The following is an 18386-nucleotide window of genomic DNA, read 5'->3' as shown; positions in this document are numbered from 1 at the left end:
CAGTATGTACGGGGTAAAATTTTCATCTTTTATAAATTTCTTTATTTCACTGATTATCTCAGCAGATGTCTGATTTTCGTATGAAAAGCAAAGCAGTCTTTAATGCACTCGTCCTCTGTTGTCTTCCATTTCATCAACACCAGGCTAAAGCAACAAGAAGAGGAGAGAAAGCAGTTTCAAGATGTTAGAGATAATTCTGCATGTAAAGTGGATAGCCTTCATACTAGAAAATCAAATGAGAACATAGATGATTATGTCTCACGTCTGATGGAGGAGAGGGATACCTTGTTGAGAACAGGAGTGTATAATCACGAAGACCATATTGTAAGTGAACTTGATCGTCAAATCAGGGAGGCTATTGCAAAAAGAAACGCCACCAAATAAAAGCAGGCAGAAAGCTATTAGAAGCAACCTGAATTTGAACAGGGTTACTGATGGCTTTTAAACCTTCCTCTTCAGAAATGATGCATAATTTTGCACATTGTTAGCTGTTTTTGAAGTCGGTGTCAATGTTTGCAGTGCGTGACGCTAAGTGAAGTTGTAGGTTTCAAAGGGGATGGCTGTTTTTAGTGTTTTTGTACTCCTGTACGTATGCAAATATATTTATATTTATATTCTGAAGTGTTTTCTACCACTCTTCCTACCGTCGTGGCTGGGCTTATTTTTAAGATATTTAATAATTGCTCTCAGCTTTTCGATCAGTATTTCTTTTTTAGAGTTCCTCAACTATACTTGGGAAAAGTGTCATCAGCTCTTTTCCCTGATCAAATTCTTAAATTTTGACCCAAAATGCAGCTCCCGAACGAATGCCACTTTTTATGAAATGACAAGCTAATCAATTTTTACTTCTGCAACTGCAGTCAAAGCAGCTAACGCTCTGTAGTTAATTTTTCTTTTTTAGATGCAGGCGTTTAATTGGAAGGGAAAGAGCTCTCAAACCTCGTGAAACTGAGACTGATTGAAATGTTAAGTAACTGGTATGATGATACAGGATGAAAATGCCTTTGTCCTAGCAGCTTTGCACATAAGACTGCAAGGGTGAACCCAGCCTTTGTTCAGAAATGGGTGTGTATTGTTGTATCTGTCCCACGTGAGGAATGATGTTCGAGTCGTGTAATTCAGAGACTTTTAAACACTTCAGATGCCGGGCACATGGATAAGATAAGAGCTTTACTAAGTAAAGACGTTTTCCTTAATCAATACCTGCTCAGATTGCAATTCTTTAACGTGTATTTCAATCCATGTTTTCTCATTGCTGCTTGTATGACTTATTTGATTGCTGAAGTGTGGAAAGGATAGCCTTGAGGTGTTGAGAGCCAGAAGAAAGGTCCACGAGGAATGCTAATTTGTGCATAATAGTTGAAAAACGTTTTGTTTTTTTTCCTAGCTTTCGTTCTGTGTGAGTAGTTTTAAAATCACTCACGTGGATCCAGTTAATTACATAAACTTACAGCACTGTCTTTTTTAATGGGGATTTTTGTCTGTCGCGTTCGCGTGATTCTCAGTTTGAATCTTGAGTATTGAAAAAGTGCTCTCTATTCAGGCAAAGCATAACAGATCCTATGCAAAACATCTTTTTTTTTTCTGTGAACTTGCATGGATACAACTGCATATGTATCGCCCTCCTGTTTTTCATGGTGTAAATCACAGAACAGTGCATCTGACTTTGCGTAGCACGGGCCTGTTTCCCGCTAAAAAGGCTTGGGTTTTAGGCCCCTTAAGGTTTTAATGTAGCTATTTACACTCAGATGTTATTTTCTGTGAGGATTTACAGCTCATCAGAGTCACACTATATAAGAAACTATTTTGCAACGCCTCTCACACCTCTGTTTTTTCAAATGAACGTGTTTGGAAAGACTCTGCTCCGCTAGCGAAGCAAGTGACACCGTGATAAATCCTGCACAAATCCATGGCGTGTAATTTTCAGTTTTTATGTTAGTACTTCTGCTATCACTGATGCATGATCGTGCACCGTTGCATAACCCTGCAACACTGGAAGTGAAACAGGAGGGATTCTTCTGCCTCACCAAGAAGGCTTCGCAAGACGTTGTCCTTGAAACTGCTTCGCTTTTGCAAGAGGTGCAGTTTCTTTCTCAAACACAAGGGGGTCCATCAGACTTAGAGATTGCAAAGTGTGTTCAAGAAGCACTTTGATGACGGGTGATTTTTTTTTTTAACCGATTCTGTGGCTTTTCAGGTGTTACGTTATTTAATAAACTCATGTTTTTAGTACTAAGGACTTTGTCTTTCCTTTCCTATGCATTCGAACAGAACTTTTTATGTTACCGTAGGTTATATGGCAGTCTTTGGTGCTTGGAACCACGAAACTGATCAGTTGACTTTCGAAGTTAATTTCATTTTTTTCAATGTCTGATAGTCTCTTCCATGATTTGTACAGGAAGCAGCAGTCACGATGTGGTAAGATTGGAAAGAAGTTTTCCTTATGGCAAATCAAAGTATTTAGTAAAATCGACAGTATATCAATCTCTCCCTCTCTCTCTCTCTCTCTCTCTCTCTCTCTCTCTCTCTCTCTCTTTTTTTTTAACAGGGAAAAAAATGCCTCAACCTGCTATTTTATGCTGTTTGGGTCCACTTTTTCTTCTGGAAGTTCAGTGCTTACAGGATGACAGGCATGGGTGTTACAGTGTTTTCCGAACCCCTTAGCAGCTTCTTGGTTACACAGCCATTACCCTTCATGTTCATTCTTTGTATCAGGATAAAGTAGTGAACTATACTTTGGGCTTAATATTTCAACTTAAATTGTGCAGGAAAAGGTTGAGGTCCTTCCTTCTGAAGTAATGTAGAAATAAATATGTATGCATATTTGTAGCAGATGGGTATTGCAGATGGCAGTTTGGCATTGCTTTTTTGTGTTTTTACGTTGGGATTCCATGGGCTCTTTATTGCCATTGTCCTTGGGGGTGAAGCTGTAACTACCGTTTCCATACTTCAGCAGTTGCCCAACATCTTCAACCCTAACCTTTTCAGAACTGCTGTTGCAGAGAAGCAGCGATGTTACGTCTGGCACTGAGTCTCCGAGTGTTCATTCCACTGCTCTCCTTTGCTGCGATATCAATGCTCCACTCTTCCATCCTCCGAGATAAACCTTAATGCATAGCTAAAGATGGAAGTCCTTTATCATATCTCTTAAGTGCTACTGAAGTGTTTATACCAGTTATTACATATTTACACAGTTATTTATTTTGCTACTACCGTGCCCAAATGATCGTGACCTGTGTCAAGTCTTGGATAGGAAGCACCAGCTCTGCTATTGCTACAGGCAGAGCTGCAGAAAGGCGGCTGCATACTTAGATCTCATTTAATTTGTTTCCCCGGGGGGTTGTATTAGTAGTGTTTTCATTAGAAGTGTTTTTACAGATGTCAGCTATCCAGATATGAAGTCTCCGTGGTGGAGAAGCAGTCAGGAGTTTGGCATTCAGAACAGAAAGGAAAAAGTCAACTTTGAGAGGCTAATCTATAGAAAAATAATTTACTGACTTTCTGATGCAGAATTGTGCAGTAACCCCATGGCAGCTCTAACGTGAGTAATTGAAGTTTTGCAAGCCGTTATTTTCTGCTCTTAACTTCAAGAAAGGCTACAGCCTGTTGTTCCTCATCACCGAAGGCTGAAATAGTCCTCATTAACAGCCTTTCTGGAAAAGTGGCATCCATTGCTCTGTTGTTTTTTTTTTTTTTTCCCTCCCTCCAACTGGAATACTTGTAGTCGTTTGACATCGTTTCAAACAATTTATGTTTTGCTACAGAAAGTTTTCTTCTAACAATATACACGGCAAGTGGATGACTGTGCAAGCATGGTGTTACAGAATGCTTGGCTGAAAGGGGTTTGATGAGGCATAACTGCATTGACAAAATAAGGCATTAACATTTAAATGGGCCTGCTTGTAGCAGGAAGGGTAGAGCACAGCCCTGATGCTGTTCAAGCAGCTACCCTGCATTGCTCGTAGCTTTGGCTGTTCCCTGAGAAGACGGTGGAAGAACTGTTTTCAGAGTTACGGGTTGCTGTCATCAGGGCTGCAGTACAGAGAGGAGAGACTGTTTGTCAGGGAGCTCAGTGAAGGTAAAAGAAAGACTTAACACACGTGCTTGAAATGAGGGCTGCCCAGAGGAGCGTGGGTGGGTGGACCTGGGATGGGGGTTTGGACAGCGTGATGGAGTGGGAAGTGTCCCTGCATGTGACAGAGGGGTTGGAACTGGATGGTCTTTAAGGTCTCTTCCGACCCAGGCCTTTGTATGCCTAGAGCAGTGAAATTAACTCATCAGGTTTTAGGTTGAGCGGGTTGAGTGGGCGAATTAAGCTAGTAAACGTTCTTCTATTTGCTTAATAGCTTATTGTAAGTGAGGAGATTCTGGGTTTTGTTTCTGGAGATAGAGTAGAATTGAATTGTTCTCACGTTAAGAGCCACTGGTTGTACAAGACCCCAAGGCCATTGGTGTTCTCACCTGAGAAGGCTGTTTTGGGCAATGGGATTATAATACAGTAGATGATGCAGATGAGGGCTGTAGAGCTCTGTGAGCTATTATTTGCTCTATAATCGGAGTTACACATGAAGGTTAGGAAGACCATTTGTTCCAGGCGTTACACTGACATGCAGCTTCTCATCCAAATCAGTCCAACAACTTCACTGTTTGTTGTTAAAGCTAGCACTTTAAGCCAGTCACACTCATAGATTTTCAGGAATATTAGTGCCTACTTTGTGTGAACCACTGAGCCCTCCTGCTTCACTGGGAATCATTCAAGCAACACTGAGGATCTTTTATTTGGACCGTGTAGCATTTCTGATGTTTGTACAGCAGTGTAACACTTCCGATGTGTATGCATGTGGTGTTCTGTATGCTCAGATTTGTTGGTGCATCCCGATTTTTTTCTGGTGATAATCCAGTGATTTCACTGCAGAAATGGAGCTGATAACCCAACATCAACAAGCTAAACAGGATGTCAAGATCAAGCCCACCCCACTGCCGGAAGGAATTGGTAGGTCTGTCTACCTCCATGAGAGGGCACTGCTCTTCACAGAAAGCCTTGGACACCTTGGTGGTGCGTTATAGCCTAAATAGAAATAGTTAAGCTTAGCAAGAGGACGTCTCAAAAGGTATTATCCCTGCATCACAGCATAGGGGCAGAGCAGCGCTTGCGTTGCAGTACTTCTTGCAACGTGACAACACCCTTCCTGCAGCAGTTGTGAGGAAGGGCTCCTATGGGCAGGCTGAGGGTTGACTGTGTAACAGGGCTCTCGTTTTCTCAGCAGCAAAATGACAACAACGGGGGAACAGCTACGAAGTTCTGCTGCCCCAGGAAGAAGCTGTGTTGGGCGTGAGGCAGCACTGTCTGCTCCTGCTTCCTTCTCTGTTGGTAAGAGGAAGAGGATTCCTCATTGCACTGATGTTTTGATGAACACCTAGCTAGTTAGCGCTGGTTAGGCATCGTTTGCCATACTCTGCATGTTGAGTAAATAAGTAATTGCAAGGGTTTTAGTGAAAGCTTTTTTAAGACATCTTTTCCTGACTTGCCGAGATAGTAATAAAAGCAAACTCCTATTATTCTAACCCTCAGGACAGAATGCAGCTGGAAATAAGTCTGGAAGGCGCTCACTGTCATGGGGAACCTCTGCCCCTGCATGTGTAGCAGCAAGCTCCCAACTGCTCACTGCAGCCACACGGACACACGGTGAAGAGGAAAGCAGATTTCAACAGCAGGCAGTGATTTGTCTACGATGAAAGACAAAATACGTATTCGTTATGTAGTACGCGTGCATCGCTTCATATGCCTTTGTTGAAAGCAATCTTGAGCAGGGAATTCATCCTCTTAAATAGGTTACTCGGGCCCTTATTCTGCTTGCTGCCCATTTTACTGATCAACTTCAAGACCCAAACAGCTCTTGTGCGCACACTGAGGGTCTGAGAACAGCTACTGAATCAAACGAGCTGCAAAGCAATTCCTAATGGGTTTGGTTCAAGTTTTGTTTTACTTAGACTTGCAAAATGAGTAGAGAAAACTGACGTTGGGTGCTGTTTTGTTGCAGGAAATGAGCTCCATTGTGAATGAAGTAATCAGATGACCCCTGTGCAGTCCGAACACATACGTATGTGTTTTTAAACAAGCAGGTGAAGGGGGAAGGTGGTCCCTGGAATCCACCCCATTGCTCTGAGGAGCGGAGAGGCTCGTTCTGTCCCGCAGCACTCTCCTGTTGCACCGAGCAGGACTTGAGCAGCTCAGCATCCAGATCACTTAAAGTCATTTTAAGGACGGAACCAAGTTGTCCCTGGGGGGAGGAGAGGCAGCACGACCTGCCCCAGCGTTCGTTTCCCTTACAAAGCTAAAACCAACCACCCAGAATCCCACTCACTGCCACTTGTGCCTTTCCTTGCTGAGATTTCTGAAACCTTGCATTTACTCACCTCAGCCTCAGAAATGCGTGTTTTCAAAATGCTGCAACCTCACCTCCCTCCTCCAGCTCCAATTTTGTTATCACGGTATCTATTTTAATGGCTATTAAGCTGCAGTGTCCGTGCCTTATCTTTGTCAGTTAATGTATCTAATTCCACCATCCCAGAGGGAATAAACCTGAAGCTAAAGCCTGCAATATATTAAAGAATCAAGAACGCTTATGCAGAACAAACAGAGGATTTAGCTTGGATAAACAGCAGAGAGCTCAGTGTCTTTTATGTCCAGGGCTCAGGACTGGAAGAAGAAAATGACTATAAATCATCCCTGTGAAACAACATAACATAAATGTTGTATGTTTATTTAAAACTTTATACAATCATTTATCTGGGCTATAGCTCAGTTTCAAAAAGTGCTCTGCTGTAATGAGGTACTGAGACTAGCAGTGATCAAGAGTGAAATGATATATGGTCTTCAGCCAGAATTTGCTTATGGGAAGAATGGAAAGCACTTAGGCAGACACCGAGTATCTATAGCCAGCAGATCAAGCAGGAGGATAATTCAACAATAACAAAATCCTTGATAAATTTTTTCCTGTTTCTCTTCAAAATATCACATTTCTTGTAACGTGACATTGTTTTGAGAGCTAAGCAACCAGCAATTTATGCCTCAATTTTCACACTTGAATAAAGGCTGATTTGTTTTCCGCGTCCGAGCTATGACATGTTGCTCCACCAGACTCTAACTTAAAAAAGGCTAAATCTTCTGGGCTTGCATTCCAGGGAGAAGCACTCCTTAAAACATGCTGCTGCTGCCGCAGGCTTACACCCTGAGCTCCTGCAGACTCACAGCAAGTCACGGCTGACTTCTTACTTACGGGAACGCGGAGAGCCATCGCCTACGTGTGTCCTGCCTATGGAGATGGCCAGAACACAATACAGCACCTACTGCAGGAGGAGAGCTTTCCCCACATGCCCTGTGGTCTCCCGGAGGGGTGTTTAACTGCCCCCGAAGGCGCTGGTGCTCACCTCAGCCTGGAGGGCCGCCAGGACAGGGCTCAGCCCTGGCTTTGCTTCTGCCACCTCCCGGCTGTGGGTCAAGCTGACTTCCATGAGCACAGGCTCATAAATATTTCCGTGGCTTATGCAGCTGCGGATGTTTTCAAGCAAATATATTTATTATGTCAATAACAATAAAAAAAAGATGACTTATTCAATAATTCATAACGGCTGCGGGGCTGCTGGAGGCGAGCATGGCTCACTTTACTTTAGATAACTTATAAATGCAGATAATTTCCATGACAGACTGAAATTACTTTCTGGTGAGTATTTATCTGAGATTTAATTTTCTTATTAACCCAACCTGTTCTAGAAAAGTAGGCGGCCGTGCTGCTGTCTTCCTTGTTTTGCTCCCCCAGATGCAAGCAGACGCATCCAGAAGCCGTTGGTGGAGGCAATGCAGCAGGAGAGGAGGAAGAAGAGGAGGCAGCGCCGTGCTCTGAGGGCACACAGCTTCCCCCTCCATCCCGAGGTCAACCACTGGGCTCACGGCACCCAGCTATCGACCTACAGATATCCCAGCAGCTCCAGCATTTCGGGTGAGTTCTGCTCTGCTGGTGTTTGGATGCCAACAGCAGTTATTGGAGGGACAGGAAAGTGTACACAGAACAAGCTTACAGAGAACAAGCTTATGATAGCGTTCCTGGCTTGTTGTTTAAAGCTGATCTTTACAAGCTGATAGGTTTAGAGTTTATTAACAAGTCTGCAGTGAATGCAAAGTAGAGAATCTATAACTTAGGAACATGAGGTTGCTTTATGGCTTTAACTCTGCACATGCAAAAAACTCCTACAGCTGCAGGAATCCACAGCTACAGGCCTGGCTAAAAACAAACCTTGCTCTAACACCAGCAAAAGTCAGCAACAAACGTTGGAAAGCTCGAGCTACATGCAGAAGTGGCAGATGGCTGTGGGACTCTGCTGGTGCGGGATCCTGGGCTGAGGTGGTAGCATTGGGGCTGGGTGCTGTCCCACTGCCCTGTTGCCCTGCTGTCCTGCTGCCCTGCTCCACACCACACAGACACAGAGCACCCTTCTGCCTTCATTGCTGGAGAATTTACTGATGATATGCAACTAAATATTTAGTTGTGCGGAGGACAGCTTGTCACAGACAGCTTTGTGGCTAATGTATACAAATGCTGGCATGGTGCTGACTTCCTCCCGGCGTGCACAGAGAGATACACACGCACCAGCCGCAGCCTAAATAAGCTGATTTATTTGTTTCAGTTATTTGATAAGTGCATCATACCTCAAACCCTAGGAAACCACTTTAGGAGGATTATAAGTTTTATGATGTGAAAAGATTACCCTGAGTGCGCTGAGCAAAGTTTACATTCAGAGCCTGTGCAGGAGGTGAGGCAGTCACAGAGGCTGGGGAAGGGCTTGCGAGCTGGAAAAGGGATTTTCTCTATTGCTGCACCACTAGCCAGCTTTTTACTCCTTTCTTCTACTAAAGGAGTTGCTCTGGAGAGCCTCAGTGACAGCCACGGGGCCGGAGCTGGAGGAGATCATAGGCTGGGCTGAGGCTGGCGCTGTCAGCCCAGCACACACGGACGTAGCACAGCAGTGCTGCTGCAGTGCTTGCAGTCGCAGTGCTGCAGTGTGCAGTGCCCACAGAGCAGCGTGGCCATGCACGGCGTTCCACCTTGCTCCTGCTCTGCCCTCCACCACCACTGCTGCAGGAGTGGCATTCGGGTTGTGTTCCGTCTCCTGCGCCTTTGATGAGGGAGGGCTGATGTGCCACCAGGAAATACCGGGCAGCACGCTTTCTTAGCCTCACAATCCCAGGGCCCATCAATACTTGTCGGGGCCCGATGAGATCATGCCACCGTTGTTAATCAGAGCGGAGGAGGAGGTGGGAAGTGGGGTATACCTGCGGGAAGGAATCCGCTTTGTGAAATGGAGCACGGGTTCACATGCAGAGTGCTTTCTCGGTACAAAAAGAGCAGGCAGACGACCGGCCTATCGCTGAAGTCTAAGCTGACTTCCATTTAGTATCAGACAGCTCATATTTTTACAAGAGGAGAAATATGGCATAGCAGAGCACTCCTGCGACGGGCGGGTGGCTCCTTCTATCAGCTTCTGTAAGGCCCGTTACTTAGGAAAGCACTTAAGTGCACCGCTGGCTCCGAGCGTGGGGAGTGTTAGTTAATGGAAGGCTGTTAGGCTGAGGTCCGTGGGAGAAGCCTGAGATACCCTGCTGACACCCCTGGTGAAAACGCTGTCCCTCACAGAGCCTCCTTTGCACACCCAGCTGAGTGTGCAGCATGGCACTCAGTGTGTCACATCTTTCACACAGCACGAGGTCCCCCTCTGTCACTCTGGGTCCAAGTGGCACTGTGATGGGAAATGGATGGTGCTCAACAGGCCTAGCAGAAGAAAGACAGAGGAGTGGAACGAGCCGTATGCAGTAACTCCTCCTGATGCCGTCGCAGTCACAGCCGAAGGGATGCAGCTGAAAGATCTCAGGGAGTCCCCGGCTTACTTTAAGAATTCTCACAGAAAACCCTTGATCTGAGCCATGTCAGCACTCCTAAGGGGGTCTTCTGGGACCATGGGGTCTTCTGGCACAAAGTGCCTCATCCACAGCCCATGCGGTCCCTGTCCTCACGGCGCAGTGGATGCGCTCTTGTGAATGTTAAACACAGCAGCACACCCGTGCCTTTCGCTAGGAGGAAGGAGTGGGTTTTTAAGAGAGCGTTTCTTCTTCCCAAAACGAAATGCGTGGGCTCAGAGGATAGAAGAGAGTGGAGCACGTTCTTAGAAAAAATTCCGACGGGAATTAAAAGCAAAAAGCAGCCACCAGAACCCAGCAGATGCTGTTACAAACCAAACACGCTTGGCCTCACTGGAAAGCACTCGCCCTCTCCTTCTGAGTAAGCGGACAGAAGCAAACGCACCTAAATGAGATGCAAATATGTTCCCCCGTGACCTCTCGGAGCCGCTGACCCTGTTGGCTTTCTGCATTTCGGCTCTGCTCCGAGGGGAGCACACGTTTAGCAATAGCAGCCCACTTCCAGGGCTCTCCTGAAGCAGAGGCAGAGCCAAAACCACTTCTGTGCAGGTCCTGACGCACGTGATGACCGCGCTGGGTTCAGGGACGACAAAGCCATTTGAAACCATGAATTTACTGCCCGCTGATTAGTGTAACTCCTGCAGGCCCCATGAAGTCCTTTTAAATGGATATCAGATACAAGAACAAAGCTGAGAAATCAAATGCAGATCTGCTTTGCTCAGGGCAAAATCTCGCGTTCATATTTCTATTCCATATTGGACTGCGCCGGTTAAGGGCGCAACTGACAAGCAGAACTGAAGAGCACTTAATTTGCCAGCTTTGGTGGAGTACCCGAGTACAGAAGGGGCCATCAGATCATGCAGCCTCATTCTGTGCTGCATCCGAGGGCTTTACGTTTCATCCTGCAGTCCTGGAGGAGCCCCGTGGCCTCCCTGGCAGCGCAGCGCTCGCCCTGGGGAAGGCACGTCTTCTGGGCTCTGTAATTCAACGCCAGCCCTGAAGCTCCAGCCTTCTGCTGGTGATGGATCTTGGCCCGAGCTCTTGGTCTGAGTATGGGTTAGACGTGCCCTTGATCCAAGTACAGCAGTTCTCCAAGCTGTTCGTACTGATTTACCGCGAAAACAATCTCTCAACGACTCTAGGTTGCTTTTCCTCCTTTTTCCACCAGGAAAAGAAATGAAACCAGTCACTTTAAGCTGCTTTCTGTTGTCTTCGGGAGTCCTCACGGAGCAGGCTCTGGTTTAAAACTTACCATTTCCTTGTGACGAGCATGCAGCTTAGCTCTGCCATCTCTAAGACATCTCCCTGAGCCACCAAGCTGTGATTGGTGCTGGCTCGCTTTTCATTTGGTTCCGCTCTCAGACAGGCACCCATCGTTCTGCTCCCAGTGCTGGAGGCTGCTGCTCCTGGCACCGAGGTCAGCAAATGGGACTTCCAGTGTCCTTAGGATAAAATGCAGGCCAGAGGCAGACAGTGAAAGGTTTGCTACCTATGTCATCGAGTAACGTAAGCCAGATAAAGGATACATGCGCATAAAAATATGTATGTGTGCATTTCTGGCTTGGGTTTTTTTTCCTTCCCTTTTCTTGCTGGCTCGTGTTATCCTTCCATTTCTGCTTGTCTAATAATACAACAGCATATTAGTGTAAAGCTAACTTCGGAAAGTATGTAGCATCAGGGACTCATAACTTCTTATGCTTCTGGGAACTTGCTGGGGCACTCGGTGTTCCCACCATAAGGTGGGCAGAGCGTTTGCTGGCGAGACATCACATGGCAGCTTTGGGATGCCTTTCATTCATCATCTGGGTTTTCTGCTTTTTTCCTAACAATTCGTTAGCCCTCTTGGGAAAGCTGCTGCACCTCAGCAAACCTCTGTGGGGGTGAGTGGAGATGATATTCGGAGCACTTTCCCCACCCGAAGCACCACCGAAGGTCACTTGCACGGCTCTCTGCAGTCAGTCATCCTCATCAATCAGAGAGGCACTGCTCTGCTCCGCACTCATTTAAACCGGGATGTGTTTGCATTTCTCATTAATTTGTCAGCTTCCATTTGGGAAGCATTCTTGCACAATCAATGGAAGTCAGCAGGTAAGCCTAAATATTTGCACAGGCTGTACCTAATGAGATGGCTTAGACAGCATTTGACACGAGGTGTCACCAGGATGGGAATCCATCCTTGGGAAAGGGACGGCAGGACAGGTAAAGCGGGCACACCTCTGTGCACACACGCTTCCCTTCTTTCCTCCATAGGCTGCAGCTTGAGCCTGTTTTCTGAAGGATGGGAACATTGTAGGGTCCTGTAAGCCAAATCCAAGCCAAGGAGCCGTTCCGTGATATGCGCTTTCCAGCTCACCGCTTTGACACTGTTGAGAACTATTGGTGATGGGTGAATGGTTGGACTGGGTGATCCTGGGGGTCTTTTCCAACCTTAGTGACTCTTCTATGATTCTATGACACACATGCGGGCTGAACCCTGCTCAGCTCTCATATGCAGCTGCCCTTCCACCGATGAATCCAGCGCCCTGCTCGTGCCTTAGGAAACCCAACGCCACGCTCTCTTCTGAGTTATAGTAGATATAAAGGCTTTTTTTCTCTCTTTCTTTCTTTCTTTCTTTCTTTTTTTTTTTCTCCTAAATCATTTTAACGCCATCATTTGTTGGGCCTTAGGGTAAAATTACATTTCACAGCTCCCTTGTTCCCATGCTATGGTAAAAAAGAGATTGATGTCTGAAATTTCAACTGTATTTGTCTTACAAATTTGTCCGACTCCCCAGAGAATAATTGTCTCATATCATTTGAAGGCTGGTAATTCCTTTGGAATGACCTCTGTGTTATAATTACAGCGAGAGCACTAGCATGTAGCTGGGCAAAGTGAAAGTTAATGTTCTTGGTTTCTAGCTTTGTTGTTTTTGTTAAACTGTTCCCCTTCAAAAGAAATACCTGGAGATATGCAGCCCTACTCCAGGGGGCTTTTTGCAGATAACACAGAACACTTTTCCTGCAGAACACTTACACGCATTAACAATTATCTGAAGGTTGCAATATATTCTTAAAGTGATTGCACATTTCTGGAATATATTAGCAGAAATGGTGGCTGCAGCGTGCTGCTTACCTCAGGGCTATTTATTTTCCCCCACTCCAGACGCTTTGAAATCCTCTGGAAATATATTCAGCCGTGGTTTATGTGCTTTTTTCTGTCATGATACGGGGCTGAAATGGGAGTAATTTAAATACACGTTCTGCTCAGGAAAGAAAATCCTGCAGAGCTGCAAAGAAATCCGGAGAAAACAGCGAGCGGGCCAGCAGACGAAGAGCACGAGGCGTGTGCTGCGGGCATCAAGGCAGGCAGCAGTGCTGTTTGCAGCAGGGATGTCACACGGGTGCTGCTGCCCCTCCTGGGGTCCTGTGGGTGCTGGGAGCCGTGCAGGGCTCTCTGCTGCCTGTGGGCGCTGCGGCCGGGAGGTTGCTGCGGCCGCCGGCTGATTTACGCGCTCAATCCTGTCTGCCTCAGCAAAGCGATAAATACCTCAAGATGCTCTACATTATAGGGCCTATTCTGTGGCTGATTTACAAGGCCAGTTACCTATACTGACCTCTGCTAATGTGGGTGGGAATTTATTTGATAAATCTTTGGCGCACTCAGGAGGGACACGGGACTTAATGTGGCACGATTCTTCTCTCCAGACAAACCCGGTGGCACTCGTCCCCTTCAACTCAGCTCTTGCATGTGTTTTTGGGGCAATATCTGAAGGCAAAAACGCCCTTTGGTGCACCTGATGGGCCTGCACTCTTCATTTAAAAAGCACAGACCCTTCTCAGTACAGTTGCTGCAATCGTAGTTCCCAAAGGGCATTGCTTAGCGATCATTTTAGTAGCATCTTTGATAACTTTGGCATTTTTTTTTCTGACTGCCCGCAGAAATCCTGACGCCTCGCAGTGGATACTCTGCAGTATTCTGGTTTTTCTTTTTTGCTCTGCACTTTCTTGAGCAGTGTCCGCCATAAAACATTGGGAATTGAGCCTGCTGAAGGTGGCCAACAGGACAGTACGCACTGCCCTATGCTTTGCAAGAAAATGCTGGTCCAAGTTACCACTGCTGAATTCATCTCTACATTTTCCTGTGCATTCTGTGATGATCCTGGGGTGTTAAACCTTCCCCAGATTCTATTAGTTAAGTGACTGGAAATGCTTGCAAAGCAGTCTTGCATGTAGGCAGGCTGGTGGCAGAATCAGAGGAAGACAAGAGACTTTGTTGAAGCATAATAATGAGAATTAATGTTTTGGCTATTGCAGTTGATGGATACGTTGGAAAAATAGTTGAAGTTGCTTTCTGTGCTCATGTCAGCTGCCATAGCAATTGTTTCCAGTGGATGCAACTTCTGAATTCTTGTGTACAGCACGGGGGGGACTCGAACAACATGAAAGAATGCGGGGTTTGGAGGGAAGGGGGGCAGGGAAGGGAAAGAAAAGCACTGTATGAGTTTAGCTACTTCCAGCTCATTTTTCCCCACTGCAATAATGAACATAAGTGCGTCCCAGCTGCAACCCAAGCCAAATCTGGAGGCAGCTCCAAGAGTGCTGTCTTCAGTGTAAGAACCACCCCGCAGTAACGAAGCCACACCAACACGGTCTCTATTCCATGTTTTTAGCCCTTCGCGAGGGCGAAAACTAGTTTATGGAGTGAAGAGGAATAAAGGCTCTGGAAAGTGCTCCCTTTGCTGAGTGCAGCAGGCAGGCAGAGCCGCTGGCACAGCGCTGCTGCATCCCACCCAGAGCACGAGCCCTTCCCCATGGACACCCAGGGCTCTCAGGAATCTGACACCCTTTGTACACTCCTTTCTGTAAGGGAACGTGCCTAGTTTTCTAAGTGCGTCCTACAGCACAAGATGCTACAGAGCAGTTTTATTTGCACTGGATCAGCCGCTGTTTGACCTGGCAAATGCCCGCAGAGGTCCTCTGCAGTGGTTCTCATGTTGCACGCACTCATTAAGGCACCTCCCTATAAGGAGGCCTAAATAAAATAATGGAGGGGATATGCATAGCGTTACCAGTTTTCACCAGTGTGAAGGCCAGAACTCAGAAGTTATCAGAAAAGAAGAGAGTTTATGGTGGAGGGGTAAATTAGGAGACGTGTCTAATGACTGCTGTGCCAACACCGGGTTTTCAGCATGAGGAAAGACGTGTTCATTCTCACTCCTTGCATGCACAACGAAAGTCTTGATGGCTTCCCATCTTGCAGACACATTGGCAGAAAATGCAAGAAAATATATCATCTCTGCCTCCTCTTCCTCCTATACAATTTGTTGCAGCCACGTAGGAGTCTCCTTGTAGTTTTCTTGTAGATGTTCATATATCAAGGTGGGGAGGGGGAGAATCTACAACACAGCTTGTGCAAGGAGAAGCTTTGCAGCTTTGCATCAATTCCAGCACTCAGCTCTTGTGATACAGCACAGCTGAAGAGAGGATTTTGAAGGGATGACCCTTGGTTCTCACCAACCACTGGGGCTATGATGTGGAAGACTGTTCTTCCAGTTTATTGCAGTGGACCCAGGAGGCAGCTGGGAATCACTGCAAGGCAGAAAATGTCCTTACTGCACACTGTTTGAAAGGCCTGACCCAGTGGGAGCAAGCCTTTCATTACACTTTAAGTTTTAAAGCTTCCCTGGTCCTCAGACAGGGGAACCCTGTAGGTTGCTATGTTGCCACCATATATGCTACTTACACACGATGTCCTTCTGTTTGTTTTGGTATTGTCAGCTTTATTCCTGAAATCGCTCAAACATCCACATCTAGAGACCCCATTTCACGAGCTAATGGCTCTGATTAGCCCAAACTCTGTGTATTTTACTTCGATCTGCCATTTTAAAGGCAGACTGATCTCATTTTAGAGGTGCTCACCTGCTCCATCCATGGCGGGTGCATCTTTCTTCGTGTGAAATGCTTGCATGAGACAGGCTGCTAGAAGACCTCTGCAGCAGCACTGCAGAGCTTGCAGAAAGGTATTAATTTCAGCAAGATGGTTCCCATTTGGCAAAGGCTGAACTTCATGCTGACCACGTCCTTTCCTATGACAGGATTCTGATGCAAGGTAAACGAGCAAGACGTGGCCATGGCGTTCATCTGCCTCCTCTTCTGCAGGGGTGGTGATGCCTGTGACACTGCTAAACTGAGAGGCTGCCATTTCCTTGGCCTGCCTTTGGAGTCTCGCGAGGGAGAAGTTCAGGAACAATTTAGAGGTTATAGACCAGATCATAGAGCCATCATAAAGCTTTCATCAGTCAATAAAGCAGGCTTTTCTTTTCATAAAAAAAAAAAAAAAGGGGGGGGCTCAGACTTTTTTGTCTTATAAAAAGAATATTGACGTTGGAACCCTGAAAACTTTGTCTGAACTTTTATTCTCTCTGCTTTTCTTTTCATTTCCTGTTTTTCTTTTCCTTGCATGCAGGGAGCTCTTTCACGAGAGCTTTAATGCTTTTTGATCCACTTATGGGTGAGGTGCCTCAAATAACACCTCCGTGCCGCCCATCTCCGATTTCCACCAACAGGTCATCAGGCAAGCTGCTGGGAGAGGGAGGTCATTACCCACCCATGTCTCCGCTGGACGAGGAATGGTGAGCAGGGCAACTGCACCCCAAACTGCTCCGGCACTCCCAGGGCCTCTGGAAAGAGCATCGTAAGCAAGCAACTACACTGAATGATCTGCTTGCTGGCTTGGCAAGAAGACATGCGTCCCTTCTGCAGGGCGCTTGCACAACTGTCATCACATCACGTGCCCGTCAGGCTGCAGCCAGCAGACAGAGCAGGTGCCTTAATTTCCTGTTCTGATTATTTTTCTGAGTTTCCCAAGTAGAAACCAGAAGCAGATTGCCGCTGCCAGCTGAGCTCTTCTCACCTTGGGCTGCAGCCTGCAGGCGTGCTGCTGACTGCACTGCCGACCGACCTCAGTTGACACCTCAGTTGCAGCCAGCAGTTGAGAAGAGGCACTGCATCTGATCCACCTGGATTCAGGACGGCGCTCTCAGGCCATTACAATAAAACTAAATAGTTTTAAAAGACACAGCGGTGCAGTCTGTCTTCTCACTTCCTCCTTTGCCTTCTCAGTATGTCCCAGGCCGCAGAGCGCTGCGATGCGCCGTAGGTGTGGACTGATCTGTTACCCAGGGCCCATACATTCCTTATGACATTATCACATTATGACTTGCAGGTACTTTGGGGGAAAGGTTTAGTTACGTTTTCTCATCATATATCTGCTGGCAAAGCTAATCACAACTAAAATCCTTGCTGTCGATATAATGCCACTGGTTATTGATTACGTCTGGTTGTGCTTGTGGTCGGGTGTCTACTGCTAATTTACAGAAATTCAGAGACTAAAAATAGGAAATAATTTACTGATACTGCCCTTAAAGTTGTGTGGCAGGGGTAAGGCAGAGACTATCTCGTATGGTTTAATTACTTCTGTATACTCATTTAGTGTCAGCGAGCACCGTGGATGTTTCACACACAGATTACACTTTCTTTACAGAGAGAGTGGTGAGGTGCTGGAACAGCTGCCCAGAGAGGCTGTGGATGCCCCGTCCATCCCTGGAGGTGTTCAAGGCCAGGTTGGATGGGGCCCTGGGCAGCCTGGGCTTGTATGAAATGTGGAGGTTGGTGGCCCTGCCTGTGGTGGGGGGTTGGAGATTCGTGATCCTTGGGGTCCCTTCCAACCCAAGCCATTCTGTGATTCTGCTATAGATTCTATTATACTACGGATTTTGGCTGCGTAAATATCTTGTGGCTATCTGCCAGGAAGATATCTGGAGAAATCAGTGTTGATTGACGGACCGAAAAAAATTTCTTTTAAATGTTAGGAAAGACAAATTCATCCCGTAACTCGTTTGCAATGAATTATTTGTCCCGCCCTGTCTCCATACAGGTGATGCTGCACAGCAGCACAGCACTCTAGGGATGATGACAGTCAGGAAATGAGCTCTCTACAGCGTCGTCCATGCGTAAAACTTTTACAGTTTAATGATAAGAGATTCTGAATTATTGCTGGGCAGTTGATTGAAAGTTGCTACACTTGTTTTCAAAACGTGGTAAGTAAAAAATGATGTGATTTTGAAAATGGAAAACTATTGTATGAAACTCTTTAGCACCAAGAGAGCTTCCTGGATGATGGCCATAAGCTGCATTTGTTCAAGTCAATTCTGCATTAATCAGTGTGCCACGAAGATTGTGCCCTATGTTTTTTTATTTAGTGGGTCATATATTTTAAGAAGTGCCTTTAAGTGTTTTGATGAAACACATTAAAAATCCACTGTAATGCCTAGGTAGCTGACAGCGTTAATATATAGCAGGTACATTTGCCTTTGCAGTTTAAATAATCTGGAAGGGATGCTTTATTATTTATTCTTAAATTTTATCACCAATG

General features: G+C 46.1%; 1 protein-coding gene across 14 annotated transcripts in view; it reads left to right on the top strand.

Moving 5' to 3' along the window:
* Window positions 1-17030, top strand: part of CEP120 (centrosomal protein 120) — a 52752-nt gene extending 35722 nt beyond the window's left edge. For 6 of the 14 annotated variants that reach the window (XR_003072319.3, XR_003072315.3, XR_005842721.2 and 3 more), the window contains 4 exons: window positions 144-324; window positions 5265-5371; window positions 5573-8000; window positions 16519-17030. Coding sequence is in view for 4 of the 14 variants with exons in the window: in XM_040655844.2 (XP_040511778.1) it covers window positions 144-384 (241 nt within the window). In the remaining 10 variants the exon portion in view is untranslated. Of the gene's footprint in view, window positions 1-143; window positions 2237-2291; window positions 4994-5264; window positions 5372-5572; window positions 8001-16418 lie in introns of those variants that run through there. The other 8 variants (XM_040655844.2, XM_015280819.4, XM_040655841.2 and 5 more) reach the window with 6 other exon arrangements.
* The last annotated feature ends 1356 nt before the right edge of the window (window positions 17031-18386 follow it).

Source organism: Gallus gallus, chromosome Z (assembly GCF_016699485.2).
Source record: "Gallus gallus isolate bGalGal1 chromosome Z, bGalGal1.mat.broiler.GRCg7b, whole genome shotgun sequence".
Taxonomy (NCBI): domain Eukaryota; kingdom Metazoa; phylum Chordata; class Aves; order Galliformes; family Phasianidae; genus Gallus; species Gallus gallus.
This window is presented reverse-complemented; position numbering and strand designations above follow the sequence as displayed.